General features: G+C 46.3%; 1 protein-coding gene and 1 long non-coding RNA gene across 8 annotated transcripts in view; one reads left to right on the top strand and one right to left on the bottom strand.

Moving 5' to 3' along the window:
• The window catches only part of TTLL11 (tubulin tyrosine ligase like 11), a 255,910-nt gene that overhangs the window by 137,617 nt on the left and 92,625 nt on the right, over positions 1–25,668 (bottom strand). For 4 of the 6 annotated variants that reach the window (XM_082467860.1, XM_082467861.1, XM_082467865.1 and 1 more), the window contains one exon: positions 10,488–11,063. In XM_082467860.1, coding sequence (XP_082323986.1) covers positions 10,488–11,063 — 576 coding nt within the window. Of the gene's footprint in view, positions 1–10,487; positions 11,064–19,538; positions 19,669–20,727; positions 21,482–25,668 lie in introns of those variants that run through there. The other 2 variants (XM_082467863.1, XM_082467862.1) reach the window with 2 other exon arrangements.
• On the top strand, positions 11,072–12,908 carry LOC309663668. 2 transcript variants are annotated; one of them, XR_014265392.1, is made up of 2 exons: positions 11,072–12,377; positions 12,569–12,908. It is a non-coding gene; the product is annotated as an uncharacterized lncRNA (long non-coding RNA). The 2 variants fall into 2 exon arrangements; XR_014265393.1 differs by having other exon boundaries at positions 12,566–12,908.

Raw genomic sequence — 25,668 nt, 5'->3', positions numbered from 1 at the left:
TTGCCTCTGCCTGAAACAACCCTTTATCGAGATAACATCTCCTCACCCTTGAGACTGCAGGTGCTAATTGGATTCAGACCCGGACTGTAAGGCCACCAGATTCTTGGGAGGACTCTCGTTATGTCTCTGGGAGGTGACAAGGTAGAGAGCTCCTAATGTGAGTGATATAATCCCAAAGTTCCCAAAACTAATGTGGAGAATAAAGGAAAGAAAAAAGATATAGCTGCATCTCCTCCTCTGTGGACTCAAGAAGAAAAGATGAGGGAAAATCCATTTACTTGTCTATATAGAACATGCACTAGTTAAATGATAATTATTAAACTGTAGCTTCAGCCTTATTAATGAAATCAGAGCCCAAATGACCATTTTGGGGGGTAATTCAAGATGAGGTTATTCTTCAGTAAAGGGCAATAAGGATGAAAAGTTGGGAAAAGTCATCCTCACTCTATTTTTCTTTCCCTGGTCATAAGAAGAAAGGAATGGAAATGCAGTAGAAAATGTTACATGTATTATAGATCCGCTTAATAATATATGACAAGTGGATATGAGTGATGAGGCCTTTAAGAGACTCTGGTGACATCATCAGTCTAACTTCAGACCTGGCCTGAGACACGTGATGCTGATGGGGCTACAGAGAATGGAGGGCTGCAGTTTATCATCCTGAGTCATCGACGCTTACTTTTCGCTATATTAGAAGTTTGGACTTGTACTTTCTCAGCCTTGGGGTCTCTTCTCAGCTCAGTGCACAGTGGTTTTATGCATGCACATCTACAGGAAAGCTGGAGAAGGGGAGTGGCAAAACCTCATCAGCCACAGGGACTTGCACACAGCAGTAGCATAATATTTTCCAGAACCTAAACTTTGGTGCAGGTAGTTGAATGTGCTGGGTCTTGTACAGGAATGCTTTGGAGCCAGATTTGGGCTTCAATCCCAGCTTGGTCTCTCACACTAGCTAGACAGTTCTAAGCCCCAGTTTCCTCATCTATAAAATGGGAATAGGAATAGTACTTACTTTAGTCCATTCATTCATAAAATACTGACTGCCTCCTATGTCCCAGAAACTATTCTAGCTTCTAGAAATAAAGGAGTGGACTGGACAAAGTCCCTGCCCTCATGGAGCTTACACTCTAGTTGGGGAGACAGGAGCAAATAAAGTTAATGTGATGTAAAATATCTTGCACAGTACCTGACGCATAGTAAGTACTTAATGAAAGTCATCTTTATATTTTTTCACAAGTTCAAGGAAAGAGGAACTTTTTTTCAAAAGTTCAATGAAATGTGGAGCACCAATGGATCTCAAGAAACAGAATCACAGAACCAGGAGGAGCTTAGGGTTGATACTATCATAAGATCCCAGAATGTCAGAGCTGGCAGAAAATCAGGAATTTATTTGGTTCAGAGTTTTTCAAAATGAGGTTCTTTTTTGGGAAGCACTGGGGAGACCAGATCATACCAACTTTTACCTTTTTTACATCCTGGGGTTCCCAGGGGAAAAACATATATATTTTTTTAAAAACTACTAATTTAGTCTAGCACCCAATTTGCAGACTAGAAACCTGCAGCTTAGAAATGGGAAAACCTCTCTCCAGTTTGGTGGCAGAGCAGGAAATGTCAAATAGAGAAAGAGAACTTTTCAATTACGTGATACTCTCCACCCCTCCAAGTAATTCAGTCAGCAATTATGTGTTGCTACTTGAGGGGTGCCCTGGGGATTTAAAGATATCTGCCCTTCATCCCTTACCTCTAGAGGCTTCCAAAGCAAGTTGGGGAGAAAAGGGCCCTGAGCCATTAATTGTAAACTCATGCAAAGGCTCCAAACTACATTTCAATGAGAGGGGATTCCCTCCTGACCCCCAGAACTACACATCCATCTGCATCCAGAGTATTCCCAGCTGGGAGGTCCCAGACTCCTCGAATTCAACATATCCAAACCCATTATCTGTGGTCAGCAGCTTCTAAGATGGTCCCAATGATACCATCTCCTGGTATTCATACCCTTATGTAATCCCCTCTCGAGTGTGGACTGCACTTAGTGACTTGTTTCTAATGAACAAAATAGGGCAGAAATGATGGCATATCACTTCCAATATTAGGTTATGAAAAGACTGTGGCTTGCATCTTGAGATGCATTCTCTTACTCTCTCGTTTGCTCACTCTGAGGGAAGCCAGCTGCCATGTTGTAACCTGCCCTGTGGAGAGGCTGAGATGGCAAGGAACTGATGTCCCAGCCAACAGCCATGTGAGTGAGTTGGGGAAGGGATCTTTCCCCAGTAGCCTTGACAAGACTGCAGTCTGGACATGTTAATTGTAGCCTGTGAGGGACTTTGTGTCAGCAGCAGTCAGCCAACGTTTCTCCTTCCTCCTTTACATCTAGCTGCTCACCAACTCTGTACATTCTACCTTCTAAAGAGCTTTCTAGATCTGGCCCATCCCTTGTTGCTCCTAGTCTAGATCAAACCTGCACCATCTTTCACCTGGACTACTTTAATACCTTCCCCATTAGTTTCCCTGCTCTCAAACTCGCCCCTCTAATTCACCTGGCACAAGGGGCTGCCAGATTAATTTTTATAAAAGGCAAATAAAATATTAGCACTCATCTGCCTAAAAATCCCTGCTTACAGAAGGAAGTCCAAGTTCCAGAACATGTCCTGCAAATTCCTCTATGACCAGAGTCTGTCTCAGACTCTAGCTTTATTTTCTCCCACTCACTGCTGCACATCTTGGGCTCTAATTGTGCTAAACTATTGGTAGCTCTAGGATGCTTTACTGCTCTCTGCCTTTGTGCTCTTCTACTTGAAAGACAACTTTATTTATCAAATATTTACTGAGCACCTACCAAACCCTAGGTACTATTCTAGGCACTGGGGATCAAACAGCAAATAAGACAAGGTATGTCTTAACTGCTGCCCTCTTAGAGCTTACATTCTAGGAGAGAGTCCACAAGCAAGTGAATAATTAAAACAAGGTAAGAACATAGAGTGTGATTCAGTGGATGGAGGGGAGAGTTTGGTGGTCAGGGAAGGTCTTTCTAAGAAGGTGACATTTGTCATCCCATTTTCTTCTGGTTTGCACAGTTTCTGGTGAGAACTTTTTGGTTATTCTTTGTTCCTCTGAACATAATTTGTCTCTCTAGCTGCTTTTAAGATTTTCTTATCATCACTGATTTGATTATGATAAGCCTTGGTGTGTGTGTGCACACGTTTGTGTGTGTGGCCATTTCTTCAAATAGTCTTCTGTATCTTCCTTGTCTCTTCTGCTTGGGGAACTCCAATTACACATATGTTAGACCATCGATATTGTACCATAGGTAACTCAGGGTCTGTTCATTTATTTTTCCTGTCACTTTGCTCTCTCTGTTTCATTTTGAATAAATTCTATTGCTATGTCTTCAAGTTCGCTGATCATTTCTTCTACAGTATCTAATCTGCTGTTAATCCTGTCCAGTGAAATTTTCATTACAGATATTTTCTTCCATTTGGTTCCTAGAAGTTGCCATTCGGTTCTTTATTAATAGCTCCATTTCTCTCTACATTAAGCTCATATTTTACTTTAAATTTTTGTACATAGTTGTAATAGCTGTTTTAACATCTTTTTCCTACTAGTTTCATTATTTCTAATATTTATGGGTCTGTTTCTATTGATTTTCTCCTTAGGTATGGGTTACCTTTTCCTGCCTTGTGGAATATCTAGTGGGTTTTTATTGGAAGCTGGACATTTAATGCTCAGTGTCTGGATTTTATCTTCTTTTAAAAAGTGCTAGGTTTTTAGACAGTCAATTATTTGCAGATTATTTTGATACCTTCAAGGCCTTATTATTCAAGCTTTACTAGGTTGGGCCTAGAGTAACCTTCATTCCAGGGAAGCTTCAGTCCATTAAGGCAGAACTTCTCTGGAGTCTCCACTGAAATGTGTCCAGTGACCACCAAGCACTCTCCACACTGACTCTTTGGAGCTTGAACATCTCCCTGCTCTGTGTGAGCCCTGGAAGTAGTTCAGCTTCTCAGTTCCCTGGTCATTCTTTGCTCAGCTTTGTGGATTAACCCTCCACACATGAATGGCCCAGCACTTGGCAAAGATGCACAGGGATCCCACGCAGGTTCCTGGAGCTCTTTTCCTGGTTGGGTCCCTACATTTCAGAATTCTGCCCACAGAATTCCAGCCACCTCGGCATTCCTGAACTTTGATCTCCATTTCCTCAATTCACTGATATCACAAGGCTCTGTTTAGGTGCCCCCCTTGCCCATCTTCTGGAGATTGCCTCCAGACAGAAAGCTGAGGCAACCGGAGACACATCTTGGCTTTTTCCCCCCTTTCCTCGGGGATCACAGTGCATAGCTATGTGTTGTCCAAAATCTGAAAACACTTATTTCATGTATTTTGTGTGTTATTCTAGTTGTTTTGTAAAGAAGGCTAAGTCCAGTCTTTGTTACTCCATCATGACCAGAAGCAAAAGACTTGGCAGGTGACGTATGAACAGGGACTGAATGAAGTGAGCTAATAAGTTATTTGAAGAGATGAGGAAGAGCCTTCCAGGCAGGAGGAATGGCGAGAACAAAGGCCACTTCTGACAAACAGCAAGGAGTGAGCAAGAGGGAGATAGGAGATGAGGTCAGATAGAATGACAAGGGACATATCAGGCAGCATCTTGTAGGCCATGGTAAGGAGCCAGGATTTTAAGTGCAACGAGAAAGCCATTGGAGAGTTTACACAGGGAAGTAATTTGATCTGACATGTTTTAAAAGAATCACTTTGGCTACAGTGAGAAAAATAGGTTACAAGCAGCAAGGGTGGGAAAAAGAACACCAATTAGGAGGCTACTGCAGTGATACAAGTACAAGGTGACGGCTGCCTAGACTGGGATGGAAGCAGGGGAGTTGGTTAGAAGTGATTACATTTAGGATGCATTTTAAAGTATATCTGCAAGAGTTGCTTATGGATTAAATGTGGGAAGGAGGAGAAAAGAAGAAATAAAGACTGGGGGCTGGGGGGGCGTGGTTTAGTCTGAGTAACTGAATGCTATTCCTTTACTAAAATAGCAAAGACAGTGGGAGAGTAAGTTTGGAAGGGAAATCAAGAGTTTGATTTTGGACAGGTCAAGTGTGAGATGCCCACCAGAAATCCAAGTAGAAAATTAAAGTGGGCAGTTGGATAGACCAGTGTGGAACTCAAGCAGAAGTCAAGACAGGAGATACAAATATAGGAGTCACCAGCACAGAGCTGGTACTTAAAGCCATGGGGCTAGAAGAGATCGTTTAGGGAGCGATTGTAGACAAGAGGAGAGGAGCTGGAGTCCCCGGGATCGCCTTCGCTGGCAGGCGCAGAAGAAGGGGCTGAGAAGCGGCAGCCAGTGAGATAAGAGGGAAACCAGGAGGGTGTGGTGTCGCTCACTTTTTTCTGCTTGGCAAATTCTTCTCCATGCCTTAAGCTCCAGCTTACACATCTCCTCTCTGGGAAGCCTTCCTTGACTGGGTTAACTGGCAAAGTTAACTGCTCCCTTTTCTGTGCTCTCCCTGCATCCTGTACATGCCCCCGTATAGCATTTATTACTCCCACGTGGCAGTCTCCCCCACTACACTGTGCACCTCTTAGGGACAGACTGCATCTGTCCATAACCACATGTCCCACAGCTAGCTCAGGGCTTGTCTCAGTGGGTGACCAGCAAATGTGTCTAAAAGAAGAAAAAAGCGTAAATGTCAGAAGTGGTCAAGGAAGGCTTTACAGAGAAGGTGGGATCTGAGCAGCACCTTGTCAGCTTTGAATTTCAAAAAGGAGGGAGAAGAGGAGAGAGCATGGCAGGCCAAGGCAGAACAAACAGGCAGAACTGGGGAAACACCAGTGATGTCCAAGAGACAGGAATCAGCTCTGTTCGGCAGGTTCGCGGGGCTCAGGGAGGACGGGGAAGCGAGGCCGGGGCCAGGCTGAGAGACAACCAGTGCCAGGACTTGTTTCTCAAACTGTGGTCCTTGGAATACCGGCGTTCCGTTAAGTTGGAAATGTGAATATTTCATGGTTTCCCTGTAAGCTCAAGGCGCTTCTTCACAGACCAGTTTGAGAACGACTGTTGTTACAGATAACGAACGATGTAATAATAATTATCATTCATTAAGGGATCCCTGCGGGCTGGGTACTGCTCCGCACAGCTTTCTCTCATTCAGTCTCACAACAACCGTGAGGCCGGTCCAAATACAATATGATCTCTATTTGCAGATAAGGAAACTGAGGCAGACAAAGGTTAACTTGCCAAGCTCTCCAGCTAGAGTTGCTGGAAGGAGGAGCTGGGGTTAGCTCAAACCCAGGGCATCCGAGAACAAAACCCAAGCCCGTGCGTGACCGCTAGGTTGCTCCTTCGCCTCCTTCCTGTGGGGTGTCTGGGGCTGACGGGGAGGGAGGAGATCAAGAGCAAAGAAGGAAAAGGAGAAGCACCTCAGCCTTTAGGGAAGGTGCCTCCTCCCGACACTGAAGGGAAAGGCTCGCGGCCAAGGAGAGAAGTGGACCCAGAGCTAGAGGAAGACAGAAACCGAGCGATGAAATTGGGATAGAATGTCCACGAAAGCTGAGCTAGAAACCTTTCCTCTGTGTGTGCATTTCTGCCACATGAATCATCTACACCCAGACGGACCTGGCTCTTTAAGCCAGGGTCACAGAGCTGCCCTCAAGAAGACCGACAGGGGGATATCTTGCTGGCGCTGCCTGGGCAATGACAGGGGGACAGGCCAGAACGACAGGGCAGCCACGTTCCTAGGCAACAGATTACAGGAAACCTGCCCACAGCCTGGCTGCGCCAGCCCCTGCTCTGGGCCATCACAATTTCCCAAGTAGTTATTGCGGCTGTGATTGGAAAGGGGTCACGGTCACATGTTTAAGATAAATGTAATTTTCTTGGCTTCGAGTGTATGTCCAGGAATGCTACAATATGGGCCAGGCCCAGGCTACAAGCAAAACGGGCGTCCATGACAAAGAAACAATTCATTATGTATGCACAGAACATTAGAGTTCACAAAGCGCTTCATCATCTTTATCTTGTGTGAGTCACACAACAACTCTGTGAGGTAGGTGAGGAAACTGAGGCACAGAGAAGTTAAGTGACTAATATAAAATCACACAGCAAGGCAATGGCAGACCATACGTTGTCCCTAAGTCTTTGGGTTCCAAGTTAGTTCAGGTGCTTGAGACCCAAACTAACAAGTGTTTTAACAAGTGATAAGACTAAAGAAAGCAAGAGAGGAATCCAAGGAGAAAAAGATACTACTTTCTCAATCACTATGAATCTGAAATATACGACAAAACAGATCTTAAACATCTAATGCTTTATACCTTCGCCTTCATTACTTCACACTACTCCAAGGAAGGCAGGTAGGGAAGTGAGTGTAGGGGATTCACAGAGAAAGAAACAGAGGCTCAGGGTGGTGAAGAAACGCGCCCAAGGTCCCACCGCTGGGAAGAGGACGAGATCCTCCTGGAGGGTTACTTCCGGCCCTGTGCTCCTCTCCTGACCCCAGGCCTGGCAGCACTTAGTGTGGTCAAGCAGTGGAAAACGGTCACAGGGCTGTGGTTCCATTTGCTAGACGTGATCTGTCCAAACCAGTGGCTCCCTCCCTGTCTGCCCTGCAGTTGGGCCCCTGGTTCCACCCATGGCCGCCCCATGCCGCCTGTCCACAGCAAGACAAGCAGCAAAACCACCGCCCTGGCCCTCCACCCTGCACCCTCGCTGTGCCAGGGCTCTGTGGCTTGGCCACGCATGCCGGCCCACATGATACTCCTGGAATAGCTGTCACTGTCGAACAGATGTGACCACACAGTCCCCCGGGATGACCCCTGGATGCCTCCACGTTGCAACTCTCTCCTTCGCCCTAACCTTCTGATGGCTCAAGCCAGGACTTGTTTTCTCTGGTCCTGCCTCTAAGCTCTGCCCATTTCCCCTTTCTAAGGCCCTAAGCCACCTGCCTGATGGCTGAGCTAGACATCCTGCCTGGGAACGAGAACCTGGAGGCAAGTGCCTAAGGACAGATCTCTGGGTGACAAGTAGCCCTTCCTGGAACTGATTACTGCCTGAACTCCCCCTGCAAAGGCTTCTGCCAGCCCGCCTGAAAATCCCACTGATGGGTGTCCAGCTGCCCAGGTCACCTCTCTGGATCTGGGGCCGCACCTTGGGACCAGCCTCCTCTTCTGCTGCTGAAGGAACACCCCACCCATCAGAGACGCTGCCCCACTGCCTCCCCTTTCCTTCCACGCTACCCATTTCTCTCCTGCCACAGCCTTAGGTAGAGGACCAGAAACAACTCAAATGCTCATTGACAGAAGAACTGATGAACCCAGTGTGCGTATTTACAATGGAAGACCCAGCAGAGCAAATGAAACAGCACCAACGACCCACCTCAACACAGAGCGGAAAAGAAGGTCGCAGAAGACTATGGACTTGATCGTAGTATTTTTATAAAGCTCAAAACCAAGCAAAGCAAAACAATATACTGCTTAGGGATACATTCACGTATAAAAAAAGGATTTTTTTAAGCAAGGAAATGATAAACATAAAATTTGGGACCATGATTACCTCGGGGTGAGAAATGGGATGGGGGAGAAGCACGGTAATTGGGGATCTTGGGTTGGGAGGTGGGCTGGGGATGATGATTTGGTGGTTTTGCTTTGTAGCTCACATACATGTTCCATGTGTTCTTTCTTATATACTAACTGCTACAAAATAACTTTAAAGATTGGATGGAGAGGGTCCCAGAGGTGTTCCTTCGTACCGTCTGTTCCCTATTCCGATTTATCTGGTGGCAGGAAACTGTGCCTACCAAGCGCCTGGACGCCGAGTCCCCCGCCTCCACCTTTATGGCCAAAGGATCTGGAAGAATGCGCCACACCCATTCCCATCTCCTCCCCGCCCGCACACTGGCTTCGTCCTCTACCATCACCCTGTCCCATCACCCCACGGGTCAGTAAGTGCAATGGACACCTTCCGTTCGGGTCTGACACGACATCTCAGCAGCGTTGGCCATGGCTGACCCCCGCGTGCTTCCCCTCCAAGCATATAGGCTGCTTCCTCTCCTGACATCCCTTCTATAGCTCAAGCCACTTCTTCTTAGCCTCCTTTGCTGCCCCCCTTCCCCCTGCCTGTCCCTTACTTGAATGGCAGTGCTCATGGGGGGCCTTCCTGGCCTCTTCTCACCCTGTAGCCGCTCAGGGCTCAGTGACCATCTGAACACTGATGTTCCCAATCTCTCTCCTGCCCAGATCTCTCTCTCCCGAACTCCAGGCCCAGATGCCCAATGTCCACCCAACCTCCCCACCTGGGTGTCACGCAGGTCCTTCAAAGGCATGTTCAAGTCCAACTCCTGACCCCCCTGCCACTACAAGCTGGTCCCCTGTCGGTGGCTTCTCTCCATCCACCCAAGCGCCTAAGCCTGGGAGTTGGTCTGGGTTCTCCCCACTCCCCACCTGCCACCATCTCTCCACTGTCCCCCAGCCCCAGCCAGTCACCAAGTCTGGCCATTCTACCTCTTCAATGGCTCTCAAATCTATTCTCTCCAACTCCACCAAGCCCTTCCCAATCCAAGCCAGCATCCTCTCTTGCTCGTAGGAAAGCAGTCGGCTCACCAGTTCCCCCCTCCACCCCGCTCCCAGTCTCCCCACAATCCACTCTCCACCCTGCGGCCAGTTTGTTCTTTGCAACACACAAACCTGAGTGCATTGGTGCCGGGCTAGCACCCTCCTGCGGCCCCTACTGCTTTCCACGACAGACCTCCTACCTATCTCTCCCACCTTACCTTCCTCATCTCCCTCCATATCTCTGCCTCAAACCCCACCCTCCAGCCATACTCACCTCTAGGGCTGCAAACATCTCTCCCCTAGGACGCTTCATCTCCCCAGCCCTAGCCAGCCTCGCCTGCTCCAATCTAACTCTTACTCCAGGTTCTTAACTGCTGCTGCTTCTGGGAAGTCTTCCCAGCCACCCTCATTCCCGCTCAGAAAATGTTAGACGGTCCCCCAATCTCACAGCGCCCGGTACATTTCCTACTCTATTCTAGCACTTGTGACACTTTATACTAATTGCTTTTTAACTTATTTGTCTCCCACAATAGCAGACTCTCTGCATCAGCCAGCAGGGACCTCAGTTACTGCCTTGAACAGTGCCTGGCCCCTACTAAGCAGGTGGTAAAAATTGCTAGAAGAAAGAATGAACAAATGAACGGGAGGCACTGCGTTTTCCATACACCTCGTTTGACTCTTACAAGCATCCTTTAAGGGAGGTACTCTTGGTCCCATTTTACAGGTAGGAAAATAGAAGTAACTTGCTCCAAATTAGACAGCCAGCAAATAGAAAGCAGGAAGTTGGACCCTGGTTTCACACCAAAGCCCATGGTAGCAACAACCCCTCCATCCCTCTGGCCATCCCACCCCCATCCCTCATCCCACACGAGGCTAGGGAGCCCTCCAAAGGCCCCCATCAAGGTCAAGAATTCAGGCTGGGAACTGGCGATGGTTACCTGGAAGCACGTGGGCCCCGGCCTCCCTGCGGGGATATCCGACTGGTAGAAAACTCTGAGCTCTGGAGTCAGGGCAATGACAGTCTTAATCACCAAGGAGATGATATCAGACCAGACCTTCTTGATGTCAACACCCTTGGAAGACAACCTACAAAGAATGCTAGAGAAAGTCCTTTTGCTGCCTGTGCTAGTACTGTCCGAATGGACAAAGTTACCACTGTGGATGTTCAGTGAATAGTTGGTCAAATGCATAAAGATGTGGTGCAGGTTTCTAGGGTGCGGCTCCTGATACGGCTCTGTACAAAACCGCGAGAGTCCGTCTTTGGCTACATAAATCTCTAAGGGCTCTAAGGACTTTAGTAGGACATACAGACGGATATCAAACTTGAGCTTGTCGATAAGGAGAGGTTTGCAGATGTACTCCTGGACCACCGCCGGCCTGCTCTGGAGGGTCCCTGCCAGGCAGATGTCACTGGGGTCTTTAATGAGGTAGATTCCGTCACCCTGACAACCACTATCAGGTTTCACAATAAAAGTGGGCTTCCAGGAGGGGTCCCCATCTTTCACCATTCGAACCTGGGGGGAGAAAAAGGATGGTTAGCACTGTATTCTTGTCCTCTCCGGTCCCTCGAGACACAGCAGGACCTCGTCAAATGTTTGGTGAATGAGCGAGAAAAACAGGCCCCACCTATGTGAGGACTCACTCAGCACCTACAGGGGAGGTAAAAACTGTACTAGGCACTGAGACAGTGACCTAAAAACTGCCCCCGATCTTGTCCCCCACAGTCCAGCGGATTTTCAGTCACAGGACCTGGGTTTGAATGCCAGGTCTTTGCCGGTTATTAGCTCTAACCCTGAGCGAGTCATTTAACTGATGACGGTATAGAGATGGTGATGATGAGAGTCTAGCACTATCTATGATGCCTACCGTGTGTGGCGACTACATGAGGCACTTTACATAAGTCATTCCATCTAACCCTCACAGAACATACGGTTGTTCCCTTTTCACGGTACAGGAAACCGAGACGGTACCGTACCTGTGAAGAACACAGGCCTGGGAGTCAGACTGCCTGGGCTCGTATCCTGGCCCTGCTACTTACTGTGTGACCTTGGGCAAGTGACTTATCTGTGCCTTCCTCATCTGTAAAATAGGAGAAAGACTGTTCTGAGGATTAAATGAGATAATAAATGCAAAGGGCGAAGCCCACAGAACCTGACACATGAAAGGCAGCCATAAAGCCTGGCTAGTGCTATTTTTTAAAGATGAAGTAACTTGCCGGTAGACTGAGGGGCAGAACTTGGATTGGAATCTAGATCGAGGGCTCTGAAGTGCTTGCACCCTCCTCTGTACTTCCATGTCTCAGTTTCCTCGTTCTAAAAATGGGGATATAAAAACCTTTCCTCCCTGGGTCACTGTAAAGAGGAAATCAACTGAAATGTGCACAGGGCAGAACACAGCACTACACAGATCGGCTGCACAGGAGCTGTTAGCTTACCATCTATATCTCTCATTAAGTTCATCATGACTCAGCCAATCCTTTAATCTCTTGAGATCTCTTGAAACTGGATTCTGTCATCCTAAGATTTGCTCTCCTCCTAGCTCCAGGTCAGCAGGACACCCACGTAATTATCCTGGGCACTTGACCAGTGCAGTTAGTCTGGATCTGCAGGTCTACATCACTCACACACACCCAGTTGCCCCAGACGCTTATCCTGGGGGACAAGCTGGGGGAAATTTAAAGGTGAATTTGGGAAAGAGGGAGCGGCTCTCTCTGCAGCTTCTGGTATGAAAGAGCCCCTGAACAAGCTTTCCTTCCTTTCTGAACCCTAACTCAGAGCGGTGCCAGCTTGCCCCAGACCTGGACTCGACCAGATACACACCTTTGCTGCGTAAGCCCAACCCAGGACAACTGTGTTCTGGGTTTTACTTATCTCTCTGACCAGCCTATATTTCTAAGTGAAGCTTTTGCCAATTCCTTGGGCACTATCAGTTACTCCTGGCTTGTAAAAGATCTTTAACAATGGAGAAACACTTAAAGCTTTAATAATGGTCCACACCAATTGTTTCCCCTTGTCAGCAGGATTTGAGAATGGAACTTCACAGGAGATCAATGCCAGCCTCCCAGGGCCCTCCACGGAGCCTTCTTTGCGACAATGACCTTGATGCTTATGTAGTTATTTAATATTCATCCGAAGCATTCATACATTTGGCCCTTTACAGTAAATATAAACGTACTGGAGAGATGGCAGTTATGGATCAGGAAGTGAAAAATGTCAAGTTTGCACTAATGGGTAATTTTTCCCTCTGGAAAGCTTTTGCTATGCTGAAGATACTAACAGTTCAATATATTATTGGCTGCAATATTTTCTCCTTTGAATTCAGTGCATATGCCTTAAATAAATTAAACTGCATGGTCAATAGTCTCTGTCATTCGCTGCATTACTGAATATTTTTTCTGCTCTTTGCCAGAGTAGAACCATACAAATCAAGGTTATTAATACTAATAGAATCATTGAATTTTTAGAAGTGGAAGGATCCTCAGAGATCAATGGCATCTAATCCTCTCATAATTCAAACAGGGAAGCTGAGGCTCAGCGAGGTGACGTAACTTGCCTTGGGTTCCCTAACTGGCTAGTGGGATGGTTAGGATGAGAACTGAAGTCTTTTGACCTCACGGCAGGTCCTCTGTGCCATCTTTACCTCTGCTAAGGTAAAATTAAAAGTTTCTTTTCCCTGAATACTATAGGAAAGATTCTCTAATATAGCAGACAGTATCTGAGCTCTGGCCTCACTCTGAACAGTTTGGCCCCAGAGCATGGCCTTCTTGGAACTGTAAATGTAGATCCTGAGCTTGCCAGGCCTGCCTCAATTCCAGATCTTCTGTCTGGGTTCCTGGCTTGGTCTACTACAGGCACCATTTATGGGAAAGCTTCATAGCTGTTCTGCATGTGGTTCCCAAAGCCACCAGACCCTTCAGCAACTTCTATTTTCAAAAGAGAAAAAAAAAAAATTCCAGAATTCACATTCACTTTCCTCTGAGGTTTTACTGAAGGGTGACCCCTCCTCATGGGCCAGAATCTAAAGATCGTCTATATAACTAGGCCCCAGCCCCAGAAATTCTGATTTTCTAGATCTGGGATGAGACCTGGGCATGTGCATTTGGGAAAAAGCATGACAGGTAATTCTGATGTTCACTCCGTTTGAGAATCGCTGGACTAACGTGAATTAAATAAAAATACAATCTGGGCCCAACACACTGAATGAAGTTTTACGCATTAACGTTAGCCTGAATGTGAGGAAGACTTGCAATTGGGTTACAGCTGATGGTATCGCCAGTTTCACCCAAACATACTCTTGTGAAATGAGATGATGTGAAATTCATCATCTTATAACTGTATGCACGGATAGCTGAGAGAGATGCAAAGAGGATGCAGTGACCTGATTGCCAGGCACTCATCGGCCCTGTTGAAAATTTTTATGTCTTTTACTGCCCCCTAGTGGATATTTAAGAAATGTGACTGGGAAAGACCCCCATTCAAAATTCGACTCTTCTTAGCAGTAAGATACTCTATTAAGAGGTTAAAATATGATATTTGTCTTTCTCTGTCTGACTTATATGTGGAATCTAAAGAAAAGCTACAAATGAACTTATCTACAAAATAGAAATAGAGTTACAGATGTAGAAAACAAACTTATGGTTACCAGGGGGTAAGGGGGGCGGGGAGGGATAAATTGGGAGATTGGGATTGACATATACACACTACTATATATAAAATAGATAACTAATAAGGATCTACTGTATAGCACAGGGAACTCTACTCAATACTCTGTAATGATCTATATGGGGAAAGAATCTAAAAAAAGAGCTGAGATATAGATAGATAGATAGATAGATGTATATAACTGATTCACTTTGCTGTACACCTGAAACTAACACAACATTGTAAAGCAGCTATACTCCAACAAAAATGTTTTTAAAAGAAGATGTTAAAATAGTCTTAAGGAAGCACCACCACAAGAAGTTCCCTCTGTATTACTGTTAAGATAAGCTCATACTCTGAATGAACTCATCTCCAAAATGCCATGGTTGGCCAAGGTCACACTCAGTTATTATGCTGTCTGTCCCTTAAATATATTTCAAGTGTTCTCCCTAATACACAGATGGGCCTACCTGTTAAAATTCTCTCTCAGTCTGTATAAAACTTTTAAAATCATGGGCAACATGAGCATAAAATCCTGTAAGTATATACCACATAAAATGAGCAACTTTTACATTCTTCACTGTGTGTTTTTTTGTATTTTCCAAACACCATTAGGAAAAAAATACAAGTGGCAACAGTAGGTAGCAGCAAGTATCTCTAATTATATTTTCATAAGGAATAGCTTTTGGCGAACAAATATTTGAACGCCCATGTTCACTGCAGCATTACTGACAACAGCCAAAAGGTGGGAGAAACCCAAATGTCAATTGACAGATGAATGGATAAACAAAATGTGGTACATATATACAATTGAGTATTATTCAGCTATAAACAGGAAGGAAATTCTGACATACGCTACAATGAAACTTGAAGACACTACACTAAGTGAAAGAAGCCATCACACAAAAGGACAAATACTATATGGTTCTACTTGTATGGGTACCTACAGTGGTCAAATTCATAGAGACAGAAAGTGGAATGGTGGTTACCAAAGGCTGGGAGTAGGGAGGAATGGGGAGTGAGTGTGTGATGGGTAGAGCTTCAGTCTGGGAAGACGGAAAAAGTTCCGGAGACGGATGATGGTTATGGTTGTACAACAATATGAATATACTTAATACTACTGAACTGTACACTTAAAAATGGTAAAGATGGTAAATTTTACGTTATGCATATTTTACCACTTTAAGTTGTTTAAAATTTTAATTAAAAAAAGAAAAGAAATAGCTTTTGGTGAGTTAGAAAGAATACTGAAGTGAAAACCGGAAAATCTGGATTCTAGTCCCAATTTAGTTAGGTAATTTCTGACTGTGTGACTGTGAGAAAGTCACCTAACCTCCTGGGCTTTGTTGTACTCACCTCTACAATAAAGGGGGTCACACTGAGGTCCCTGGCTTCTGCCAGCTAACAAGTTCTGAACAATCATTTATCTTGACATCACCACAGTGGAAGGCTGTGTTACAAACACGCAAGTGACATTAATCAGCAGAGGGTTGATTCTGGGCTGCTGTGACCAGCGCATTGGGATGATCTACAAGAGCAGGAGCTCTGGATGGGAGATTTATGAGGCACCTGAGGAAGTCAGCTGGGCATCTGGGAGAAGCAAGCTAAAATATTTCAGGAGAGAAATTCAGCCACTGAATACCAAGCCACAAAACATTATTAGCAGCGAGGGGCAGGTAAGAGGACAACTGCTGAAGAAATACCATGTCTGCAACACCAGGGAAGTCAAAGCCAGTGACAGCAGTCCTCTGTCACGCGGGTGGATTTGCATCCAATCTTAGCAACTGAGACCCCTGGTGTCACGGGCACAGGGAGCAGATCTTCGGCAAAAACAAGCCTCTGGTAGACAAGCAGATGTCACAAAGTACATGCTGGACAGGGGGCAGGGAGCAGCCCCTTCCAGCCTCAGCCAAGGCAGCCTCGCACCTGGTGGAGGCAAATTCCTACTCCCAGTGTGCCAGGCGATTTCTGAGGCAGGCGAGAAGGAGGCGCTCTACGGTCAGGTTTCCGAGGGCCAGGCAGGAAGGGGCAGGGTGGGAGATAGACAGGTGAGGCGGGGAGGAAGAACAGGTAACATGCTGCCGGGGTGGGGTTTTGCAAAGGCAGGAGAGAGCCACATACGTTCTGATGGCTGGAGAACAGCCAGCGAGTGGAGTGGGAAGCGCCCTGGAAATCCCACTCGGGAGATTCACAGGGGCCAGATCACCACAGCAAAAACAACAACATTAGCACACACCAATGGGGACTTCTTATGGGTCAGGTGCTGTTCGAAGTGTTATCTCATTTAACCCTCTACAACTCTATTTTACAGATAAGGAAACAGAGGCCCAGAGAGGTTAAGTAACTTGCCAAAGGTCACACAGCCTAAAGGACATGGAACCGGGTTTTGAATGCAGGCAGTCAGTTTCCTGAGCCCATGTCTAGAATGAATGCGGGATGTGTGTGAAGTAGGGCAATGGAAGACGATCAAGCTTGGAGAGGAGGCAGGGCCTGATAGGAAGGGTCTTGAATATCATTTTAGGGGAGTTTGGACAATGTCCCGAAGTGATGGTGAGCCCCTGAAGGGTTCTGAGAACTTAATTACACAATTTGATGTGTTCCGGAGAAACATCCCTCCGGCTGGACTGGAGTGGGTACACATGGTGGGCAGGGAGGACGAGCCTGAATGGACACCGGCAGGGGGTTAGGAGGAACGAGAGAGGTCTGGCATGGTCAGGCCCCCGGGTGATGGAGGAAGCCTCCGTAATGGGCCAGGTTACACAGGGAAAGTACGGAGAGGGAGAGATGAACCTGGGAACGCAAGGCGGGAACGGGCAGAAAAGATTCCCAGACACCTTGTGTGTGTACTTGATCTGTAGGCAACTAGTGGATTTTCAACCACTGGGTGACATGGCACCCATATCACTCTGGCGTCCGTGAGGAGGATGGTTTGGCAGGGAGGAGACTAGTTGCAGGAAGATACAGGGCCATCCGAGGCCCGAGGGCCTGAGCTGGGCAGTGGCGCCAGGGCTGGGATGCGGAAATGGTACAGAGGTGGATTCGGGGGCAGCTGGTGGCTGGATGGAGGTGAAGGGGAAAGAGAGGGTTGTCAGCAGGGTGGGGGGATGGTACCATTTACAGATTTAGGGGACACAGGAAGAGGAGCGGGTCTGGGGTTGGGGGGAGGGGGAGATAAGCAGCTCAGCTCATTGACTACTAACTGAGCACCTGTAGCCACAAAGCCAGTGTAGGATTTTACATCACCTCCTCCCTGAAGCCGCTCACTGTTCATCGGAACAAGACTGTGCGGCCGAATCTCTCATGTAGATGGTTCACGTTGATACGGCGACTCTCCCCATATCAGCAAAAGTAACAACTGCTGTCTGGCAGGCCTGAGACTCCGAGATTGAACTCAGACGTGGAATATGGTGAACTGAAGGAAGAGTATCCAAAGAAACCCCTCAGGCCAGTGGCTAGTAGGGGAGCTACGGGCCCCATGGGAGTAACTATCACTGCACCTGTCAAACACTCCCCACTCCCTGGCTTCCGAAGAGGTCCAATTAAGAAAACCTAAATGGTAAAACAAAACAAACAACAACAACCAAAAAAGCCTGTTTGTTTTACTACTGATGAGTGTCCTGGATTTACTTGAACAGTTTAAAAGAAATAACGTTAATTATGCCCCAGGAGGTACAGCTGATCACTCAAGTGCAACTCCTCCGCGGGGTGGCTTAAAAGGCCTTCCTTCCTTGGCTGGCCGCAGCTCAGGTGCATCTCAGCAGCCTCATTTCCTGCCCCTTCTGCCCCTCCCGCCCACCCCTCTGCACGCCTCTAAGCCTTGCCTCCCCCCCCCACCCCCGCCGCCTCCCTCCCCCTTCTTCGCCTGCAGGGCTCTGACTCAGCACCGAAGGCCCAGCTCAAAGATTCCCTCTGAGAATCCTTTCCTAGCCCATAACCCTCCAGAATGGCCCTTCGAGTCTGTCCTCTGTGCTCCCGTGGCTGTGACATCTTAACCCATCCATGGCAAACGCCCCCATCACACTGTAATGTGACTGCGTGTGTGTCTTTAGGTCTATAGCTATGGTGTATTATAGTTGCATCTTTAAGTATATTGTGGGAGCTAAGAACACGGACTCTGCCTGCAGTGCTCCGAAGCCCAGCGCTGCTGCCCCTTACTAGCTGTGGAACCCTCGACAGTTTTCTGACCTCTCTGTGCCTCGGTTTGCTCAGCTGGAAAATGGGAGTAAGAGCAGTGCCTCTGCCGTGGGGTTGTTGTGAGGATTACACGAGTTAAAGAATGAGACTTGCCAGGGCTAACATACGGTGGGCTATTATTATTATTCATTGTTATTTTCTCTCTCCCATTTGACTATGAGCTCCTTGACGATAAAGACCAAGCCTTATGTTACTCACTATTCCCAGAAAAGCGGGTGTTCAATGAACATTTTCTGAAATGAAATTATTAAGAAGATTGATTACTATGGCATTTATGAACCCCAGGGACATTAGTTAGTACATACCTAACGAATGATTGCCAGATAAACAAACTTCCCCTGTAGAAACAAAATTATCTTAATGAGAAAGAGGAAAGGGAAAAATGACCATTTGTAGAACCCATGTTCTGTGTTCTGTGCTTTACAGCCATGAGCTACCGAATCTTCACAACAACCCTGCAAGGAAATAGAGGCTCAGAGAGGTGGAGTCCCAGGGCTGACGTCACACAGCTAACAAGCATAAAGTTATCATTTGAAACCAAGTTGGTCAGAGTCTAAAGTCTGAGATCTTTCCGTGACAACCATGTTCTTTGGGAAAACTCCAAGTAGTTGAACTTCTGTTTAATAGGTAGAATGAGGAAAGAGAGAGTTGTGGGAAAGCAAAGTGACAGCCCAGCTGACAGGGCTCAACTCGCCTTTGCTGGGGCCCCCAGGGTTAGAAGAGGGCTTCTCTACAGCCCCAGAGCTGCCTTGTGCCTTCACACCCAGCCTGCACGCCAGGAACCATCACACACACACACACACACACACACTTTACAAACAAACTGGAGACTTGCCCAGGGCCACACTGCTAGTGGCAGAGGCATTCCTAAAACATAAAATCTCCAGATTTCCAACCCAAAGTTCTTTCTACACTAACGGATTCGGCATCTGAAGAGGTCTTTCGAAGAGTCCTTGGGAGTAAGTCCTCTCTCGAAGTAACATCACATTTGTTTGGTGTTATAATAAATTTCACTGCTTTCCAGAGAAATCACCTTACTTAATCCTCGAATCTCCATTCTGGGGCGAATGAGGAAACTGAGGCCCAGAGTGTAAAGTCAGAAGCCTGCAGTCACCCAGCTAGAAGGCAGAACCGAAGCAGCAGCCCTGGGCTCACCTGTCGTTTCTTTTGAAGATGGTCTCCGATTTACCTGGAAGGCAGACACGGCATCACTAGGCTGCTAGGGAGGCCGGCGCTTCTGATGATGAGAGAGGAGCCTCTCCACCAGCTTTGCCCCAAACCCAGCCTGTTGTCAATGTAAAGTAATGGATCCCACTTTTAGTGAACAGCAACTTTATGTGGGCCATAATCTATCCATCATTAGTGAGCAATCAGAAAGCCACTCTGGATAGAACACACCTGGGACTATAAAACCTGCTTAATAGGAAGGAACCCGTCATTTCATGAAACTGCCCATTTTCCTCTCAGGTCTGCCCTCAACACCGACCCCTTATTGCTGGAGCTGAGTGAGGAGAGTGGGAACACGAGGACAGCCGGCTCACTGCCTGGCCTCCCCGACCCACTCCCCAACTCCCTCTCACGCCCCAACACGTGGGCTCTAACCAGGCCGGCTGAGGACGAGCCTGAAGCTGCAGCCTACGGGCCTTGGGGATCCCTGAGCACACGGGGGCCGCCAGGCTGCAGCTGCCCTTCACTTCCACCAGGTCCCTGTGCTTGAGTGTCTGTGGGGAGCACAGAGCCGGGGCAAGGGGTTCCCATCTCCTAGACACCGCCTAGCTGGACGACCCTGGCCAAGCTACTTAACCTGTCTGCATTCAGTGTCCTTACCTGTAAAACTGGAAGAATAGGGCCTGCTTCCTATGGGTACTGTGAGGATTCAATAATGTCTTCCATTTGTACTTAACACAGGATCAGTTTTTATTATTTCATTTTACTTCATTTTTATTATTCTGCCTCGGTTCCCTGATCATCCTCCAGATTCCCTCAGTAGAGGCTCATCCCCGACCTGCTTGGCTGGAGTCTGAACGCCTGCCTGTGCTGTCCACAGCGCTGCCTTGGTGACCGGGCCTGTCTCTGACCCTCAGCTGTCGGCTGGTGCCCTTGGATGGCAGCCTCACATTTCCGTGCTCCTGTGTGGGTCACCCCAGCAGAGTCCCTGGCCTCACCAGCTTCACACCCCCACTTCCTCTCTTCCCCACAGTTTCCTACTGAGATTCCAGAGGGCATCCCAACTGATCCCACCTGGAACACACAACACTCGATTGCTGAGTAAGCCCCCTTCCAGCTAAACACATTTCTCCAATACTGAGGGTTTCCTGCTAATGAACGGGCTAAATACACACACCTGCAAATACATACAACCACGTTATAATCAAAAGCGCCTCCGACCACCAGCCCCAGCTTTATCCTCCTTCCCAACACCGCAGTCGTTAATGTCTGTCCCTTACATTCTTGCCACACTTTACACTGAACTTTAAAAAAATACAAGAAGATCAACCTCATATTTTGCAACACTCAGACCAGGTGTCCTCCCTCCCTGCCCCCAGACGTTCTTTAGGCTAAAACACTATCGCTGTTTGCAGTATTGATGAGCGCGAAGGGTCGGCTAGGCATGTCAGGATGTATCCATGAGATCCAGTCCTACAAGATGGGTAACAGCATTTTCACTTTTATACTTTGTAACCAGAGGTTTCCCCCACCCTCCAAGACCCTACAAAAGAGAAGCTGCGTTAACTGCTGAGTCCTCAAGGACAGGGAAGATGACTCCTGCATGTCTAGATTTCCCTGCCCGTCCTCTCCCCACCTAGCAGGGAACCTGGACGGTGTGAGACTCAGCAAACGCTGGTTGGAACCCGACTCACCGTCTCACTTTGTTCAATGTTGTTGTGTTTGGTCCGCGATCACGGGAAACATGACTTCAAATGCTAATCCTGGGTGATTTCATCTGAGCCCAGGACTTCAGTTCCATACGCCCTGGATGCAGCTGACTCCCTGTTTTCTGTCTCTGGCACACACTTCTCTCTTGGGCTCCAGTCCCATGTAATTAGACATCTCCACAGGCACCACAAATTCCACGTGGCCAGTACTCATCCATTGTCTCTCTCCTCACATCTACTCCTCCTGCGCTCCCTGTATCAGTAGATAGTACCATGTCCCCAGGCCAGAAATCTGGGAGTCACCCTAGTTTCTACCTTCCCCCACATCACCCACCCACACCCAGTCCCCCAATTCTGACATTTCTTTACACATTGTACCGACCTCAACTCCTCTCGTGTTCCTCAACTATTAATATTGGAAGAGCTTCCTAAGTCACCTGAAGCCCTGCAATCCAGGCTCTGTGCTGGGTGGTCCCATGTATGCTTTTCAATCCCTACAAGCAACCCTATGAGGTAGGCATTAAAGGGTGAGTCAGATGAAATTGCTATTTTTGTAGGTCAGAAACAGCCATAGGGATATCAGCAATTTCATATGGTCCAACCTAATACTGTTATCGCCACCCTATCACAGGTGAGGAAACTGGGACTTAAAGGGTAAGTTACTTCCCCAAGGCCAGACAGGTTGTACCGCAGGGGGCCAGAATCTGAACCCAGGTGTGGGTTCAAAACCCCAAAGGCTATACTTTTTCTGCTAAACCATATCATCTCTCAGGGTTCACGTACCAGTTCTACGAGGAAAGCTCACCACTTAACATTTTAAAATGTAATTAATAATAATATAGAGTAACTACCATTTATGTGCACCTACTATATGCCTTACATTCATTACTTTACTTAATCCCCACAGCTATGCTCTGAGAAATCTACTGATATTGATTTTTCTTTCTTATTTTTTTTTTATTTTAAAAGATGTTTTTACTATGTGTTCTTGGGCAAAGCACCTAAGTTCTCTGCCTCAGTTTCCTCATGGATATGATGGGGATAATATATCCACCTCACAGGGGATATCTTCAGGACTGAATGAGTTCATGCAGCAGTTCCCACTCTTTTTGGCACCAGGGACCGTTTTCGTGGAAGACAATTTTTCCAAGGACCGGGGTTGGGGGAGGTGGTTTCGGGATGATTCAAGCACATTACATTTATTGTGCACTTTATTTCTATTTTATTACATTGTAATATGTACTGAAATAATTATACAACTCACCATAATGCAGAATCAGTGGGAGCCCTGAGCTTGTTTTCACTTGCCACTCACTGATAGGTTTTTTTTTTTTTTTAAACATCTTTATTGGAGTATAATTGTTTTACAATGGTGTGTTAGTTTCTGCTTTAAAACAAAGTGAATCAGCTATACATATACATACATCCCCATATCTCCTCCCTCTTGCGTCTCCCTCCCTATCCCACCCCTCTAGGTGGTCACAAAGCACCGAGCTGATCTCCCTGTGCTATGGAGGCTGCTTCCCACTAGCTAGCTATTTTACGTTTGGTAGTGTATATATGTCCATGCCACTCTCTCACTTTGTCCCAGCTTACCCTTCTCCCTCCCCGTATCCTCAAGTCCATTCTCTAGTAAGTCTGCATCTTTATTCCCATCTTGCCTCTAGGTTCTTCAGGACCATTTTTTTTTTTTTTTAGATTCCATATATATGTGTTCGCATACGGTATTTGTTTTTCTCTTTCTGACTTACTTCACTCTGTATGACAGTCTCTAGGTCCATCCGCCTCACTACAAATAACTCAGTTTCATTCCTTCTTATGGCTGAGTAATATTCCATTGTATATATGTGCCACATCTTCTTTATCCATTCATCTGTTGATGGACACTTTAGTTGCTTCCATGTCCTGGCTATTGTAAATAGAGCTGCAATGAACATTTTGGTACATGACTCTTTTTGAATTATGGTTTTCTCAGGGTATATGCCCAGTAGTGGGATTGCTGGGTAGTATGGTAGTTATATTTTTAGTTTTTTAAGGAACCTCCATACTGTTCTCCATAGTGGCTGTATCAATTTACCTTCCCACCAACAGTGCAGGAGGGTTCCCTTTTCTCCACACCCTCTCCAGCATTTATTGTTTGTAGACTTTTTGATGATGGCCATTCTGACCGGTGTGAGATGATATCTCATTGTAGTTTTGATTTGCATTTCTCTAATGATTAATGATGTTGAGCATTCTTTCATGTGTCTGTTGGCAATCTGTATATCTTCTTTGGAGAAATGTCTATTTAGGTCTTCTGCCCATTTTTGGATTGGGTTGTTTTTTTTTTAATGTTGAGCTGCATGAGCTGCTTGTAAATTTTGGAGATTAATCCTTTGTCAGTTGCTTCATTTGCAAATATTTTCTCCCATTCTGAGGGTTGTCTTTTCGTTTTGTTTATGGTTTCCTTTGCTGTGCAAAAGCTTTTAAGTTTCATTAGGTCCCATTTGTTTATTTTTGTTTTTATTTCCATTTCTCTAGGAGGTGGGTCAAAAAGGATCTTGCTGTGATTTATGTCATAGAGTGTTCTGCCTATGTTTTCCTCTAAGAGTTTGATAGTGTCTGACCTTACATTTAGGTCTTTAATCCATTTTGAGTTTATTTTTGTGTATAGTGTTAGGGAGTGTTCTAATTTCATTCTTTTACATGTAGCTGTCCAGTTTTCCCAGAAGCACTTATTGAAGAGGCTGTCTTTTCTCCACTGTATATTCTTGCCTCCTTTATCAAAAATAAGGTGACCATATGTGTGTGGGTTTGTCTCTGGGCTTTCTATCCTGTTCCATTGATCTATATTTCTGTTTCTGTGCCAGTACCATACTGTCTTGATGACTGTAGCTTTGTAGTATAGTCTGAAGTCAGGGAGCCTGATTCCTCCAGCTCTGTTTTTCTTTCTCAAGATTGCTTTGGCTATTCGGGGTCTTTTGTGTTTCCATACAAATTGTGAAATTTTTTGTTCTAGTTCTGTGAAAAATGCCAGTGGTAGTTTGATAGGGATTGCATTGAATCTGTAGATTGCTTTGGGTAGTAGAGTCATTTTCACAATATTGATTCTTCCAATCCAAGAACATGGTATATCTCTCCATCTATTTTTATCATCTTTAAACTGATAGGGTTTTGATATGAGTCTGCAAGCAATTGATTTATTATGGTCTCTGTGCAGTCAAACCTCTCTGCTAATGATAATCTGTATTTGCAGCCGCTCCCCAGTGCTAGCATCACCACCTCAGCTCCTCCCTCGCATGTGCAGTTCACAGTAGGGTTCACGCTCCTATGAGAATCTAGTGCTGCCGCTGATCTGACAGGAGGGGGAGCTCAGGCAGTAATGTGAGTGATGGGGAGCGGCTGTTAATACTGATGAAGCTTCGCTTGCTCGCCTGCCCGCCACTCACCTCCTGCTGTGTGGCCCAGGTCCTAACAGACCACAGACTGGTACCGGTCCTTGGCCTGGGGGTTGGGGACCCTTGAGTTCATGTATGTAAAGGTCTCTTAAAATATGGTGCTGGGCATATATTAAGTGCTACATAAGTGTTCACTCTTATTATCTTTTTTGGGGGGTAGGGACTACCAGGTTTTCAGTTTATTAACTATCGTTTCTTAGTTAAACATAAGTTATATATTTATAAGCTTTTTAAAAATTAAAATATAATCACATATAACATTATATTAGCTTCAGGTGTACAACATAATGATTTGATATTTGTATATACTGCAAGACGATCACTGCAATAAGTCTAGCTAACATCTTCCACTTTACATAGTTAATTTTTTTTTCCCCCTTGGGATGAGAACTTTTAAGATCAACTCTCTCAGCAAGTTCTAAATATACAATACAGTATTATTAACCGCAGTCACCATGCCGTACATTATATCCCCAAGACTTATTTATTTTATAAGTGGAAGCTTGTACCTTTTGACCATCTTCACCCATTTCGCCCCAAATATTTTTATTTTTTGCTTTATTCTTTAGTATCTTTTGTGTATGTGCATGCTATTGTTTTTAATACTGTTACAAATAAAAGGTTCAGAGAAGTCAGGTGACCTGTGAATCACACAGCTGGAAGTGATGAGTCAAAACGCCAGGAAGGCAGGAAGGGTAAACAGCAAGAGAGGAGGAGGCAGGGAAGTCTGAGGTGACTCCGGGGACCAGGGGCATGAACCTGGGCACTCGCTGCCCTAAGTCCCAATGGCACGGACTGTCGCCGGGTCCGCCGGGACAGCACTGCGGTGCTGACGCTGCGGGGTGACCGTTCTGATCTCTGCCACAAGGGCACTGGGTGGAAACCGACATACCAAGAAACCAGTCTCCTCTGAGAATGTGGCCCGGCAGCCAAGTGCCTATCCAGGAAGCCCTGATCATTTACACCAGGAGA

This window comes from Balaenoptera physalus (assembly GCF_965194825.1).
Source record: "Balaenoptera physalus genome assembly, chromosome: 7".
NCBI classification, from domain to species: Eukaryota; Metazoa; Chordata; class Mammalia; order Artiodactyla; family Balaenopteridae; genus Balaenoptera; species Balaenoptera physalus.
Note: the sequence above shows the minus strand (reverse complement) of the source record. Positions and strands in the feature narration are given on the sequence as shown.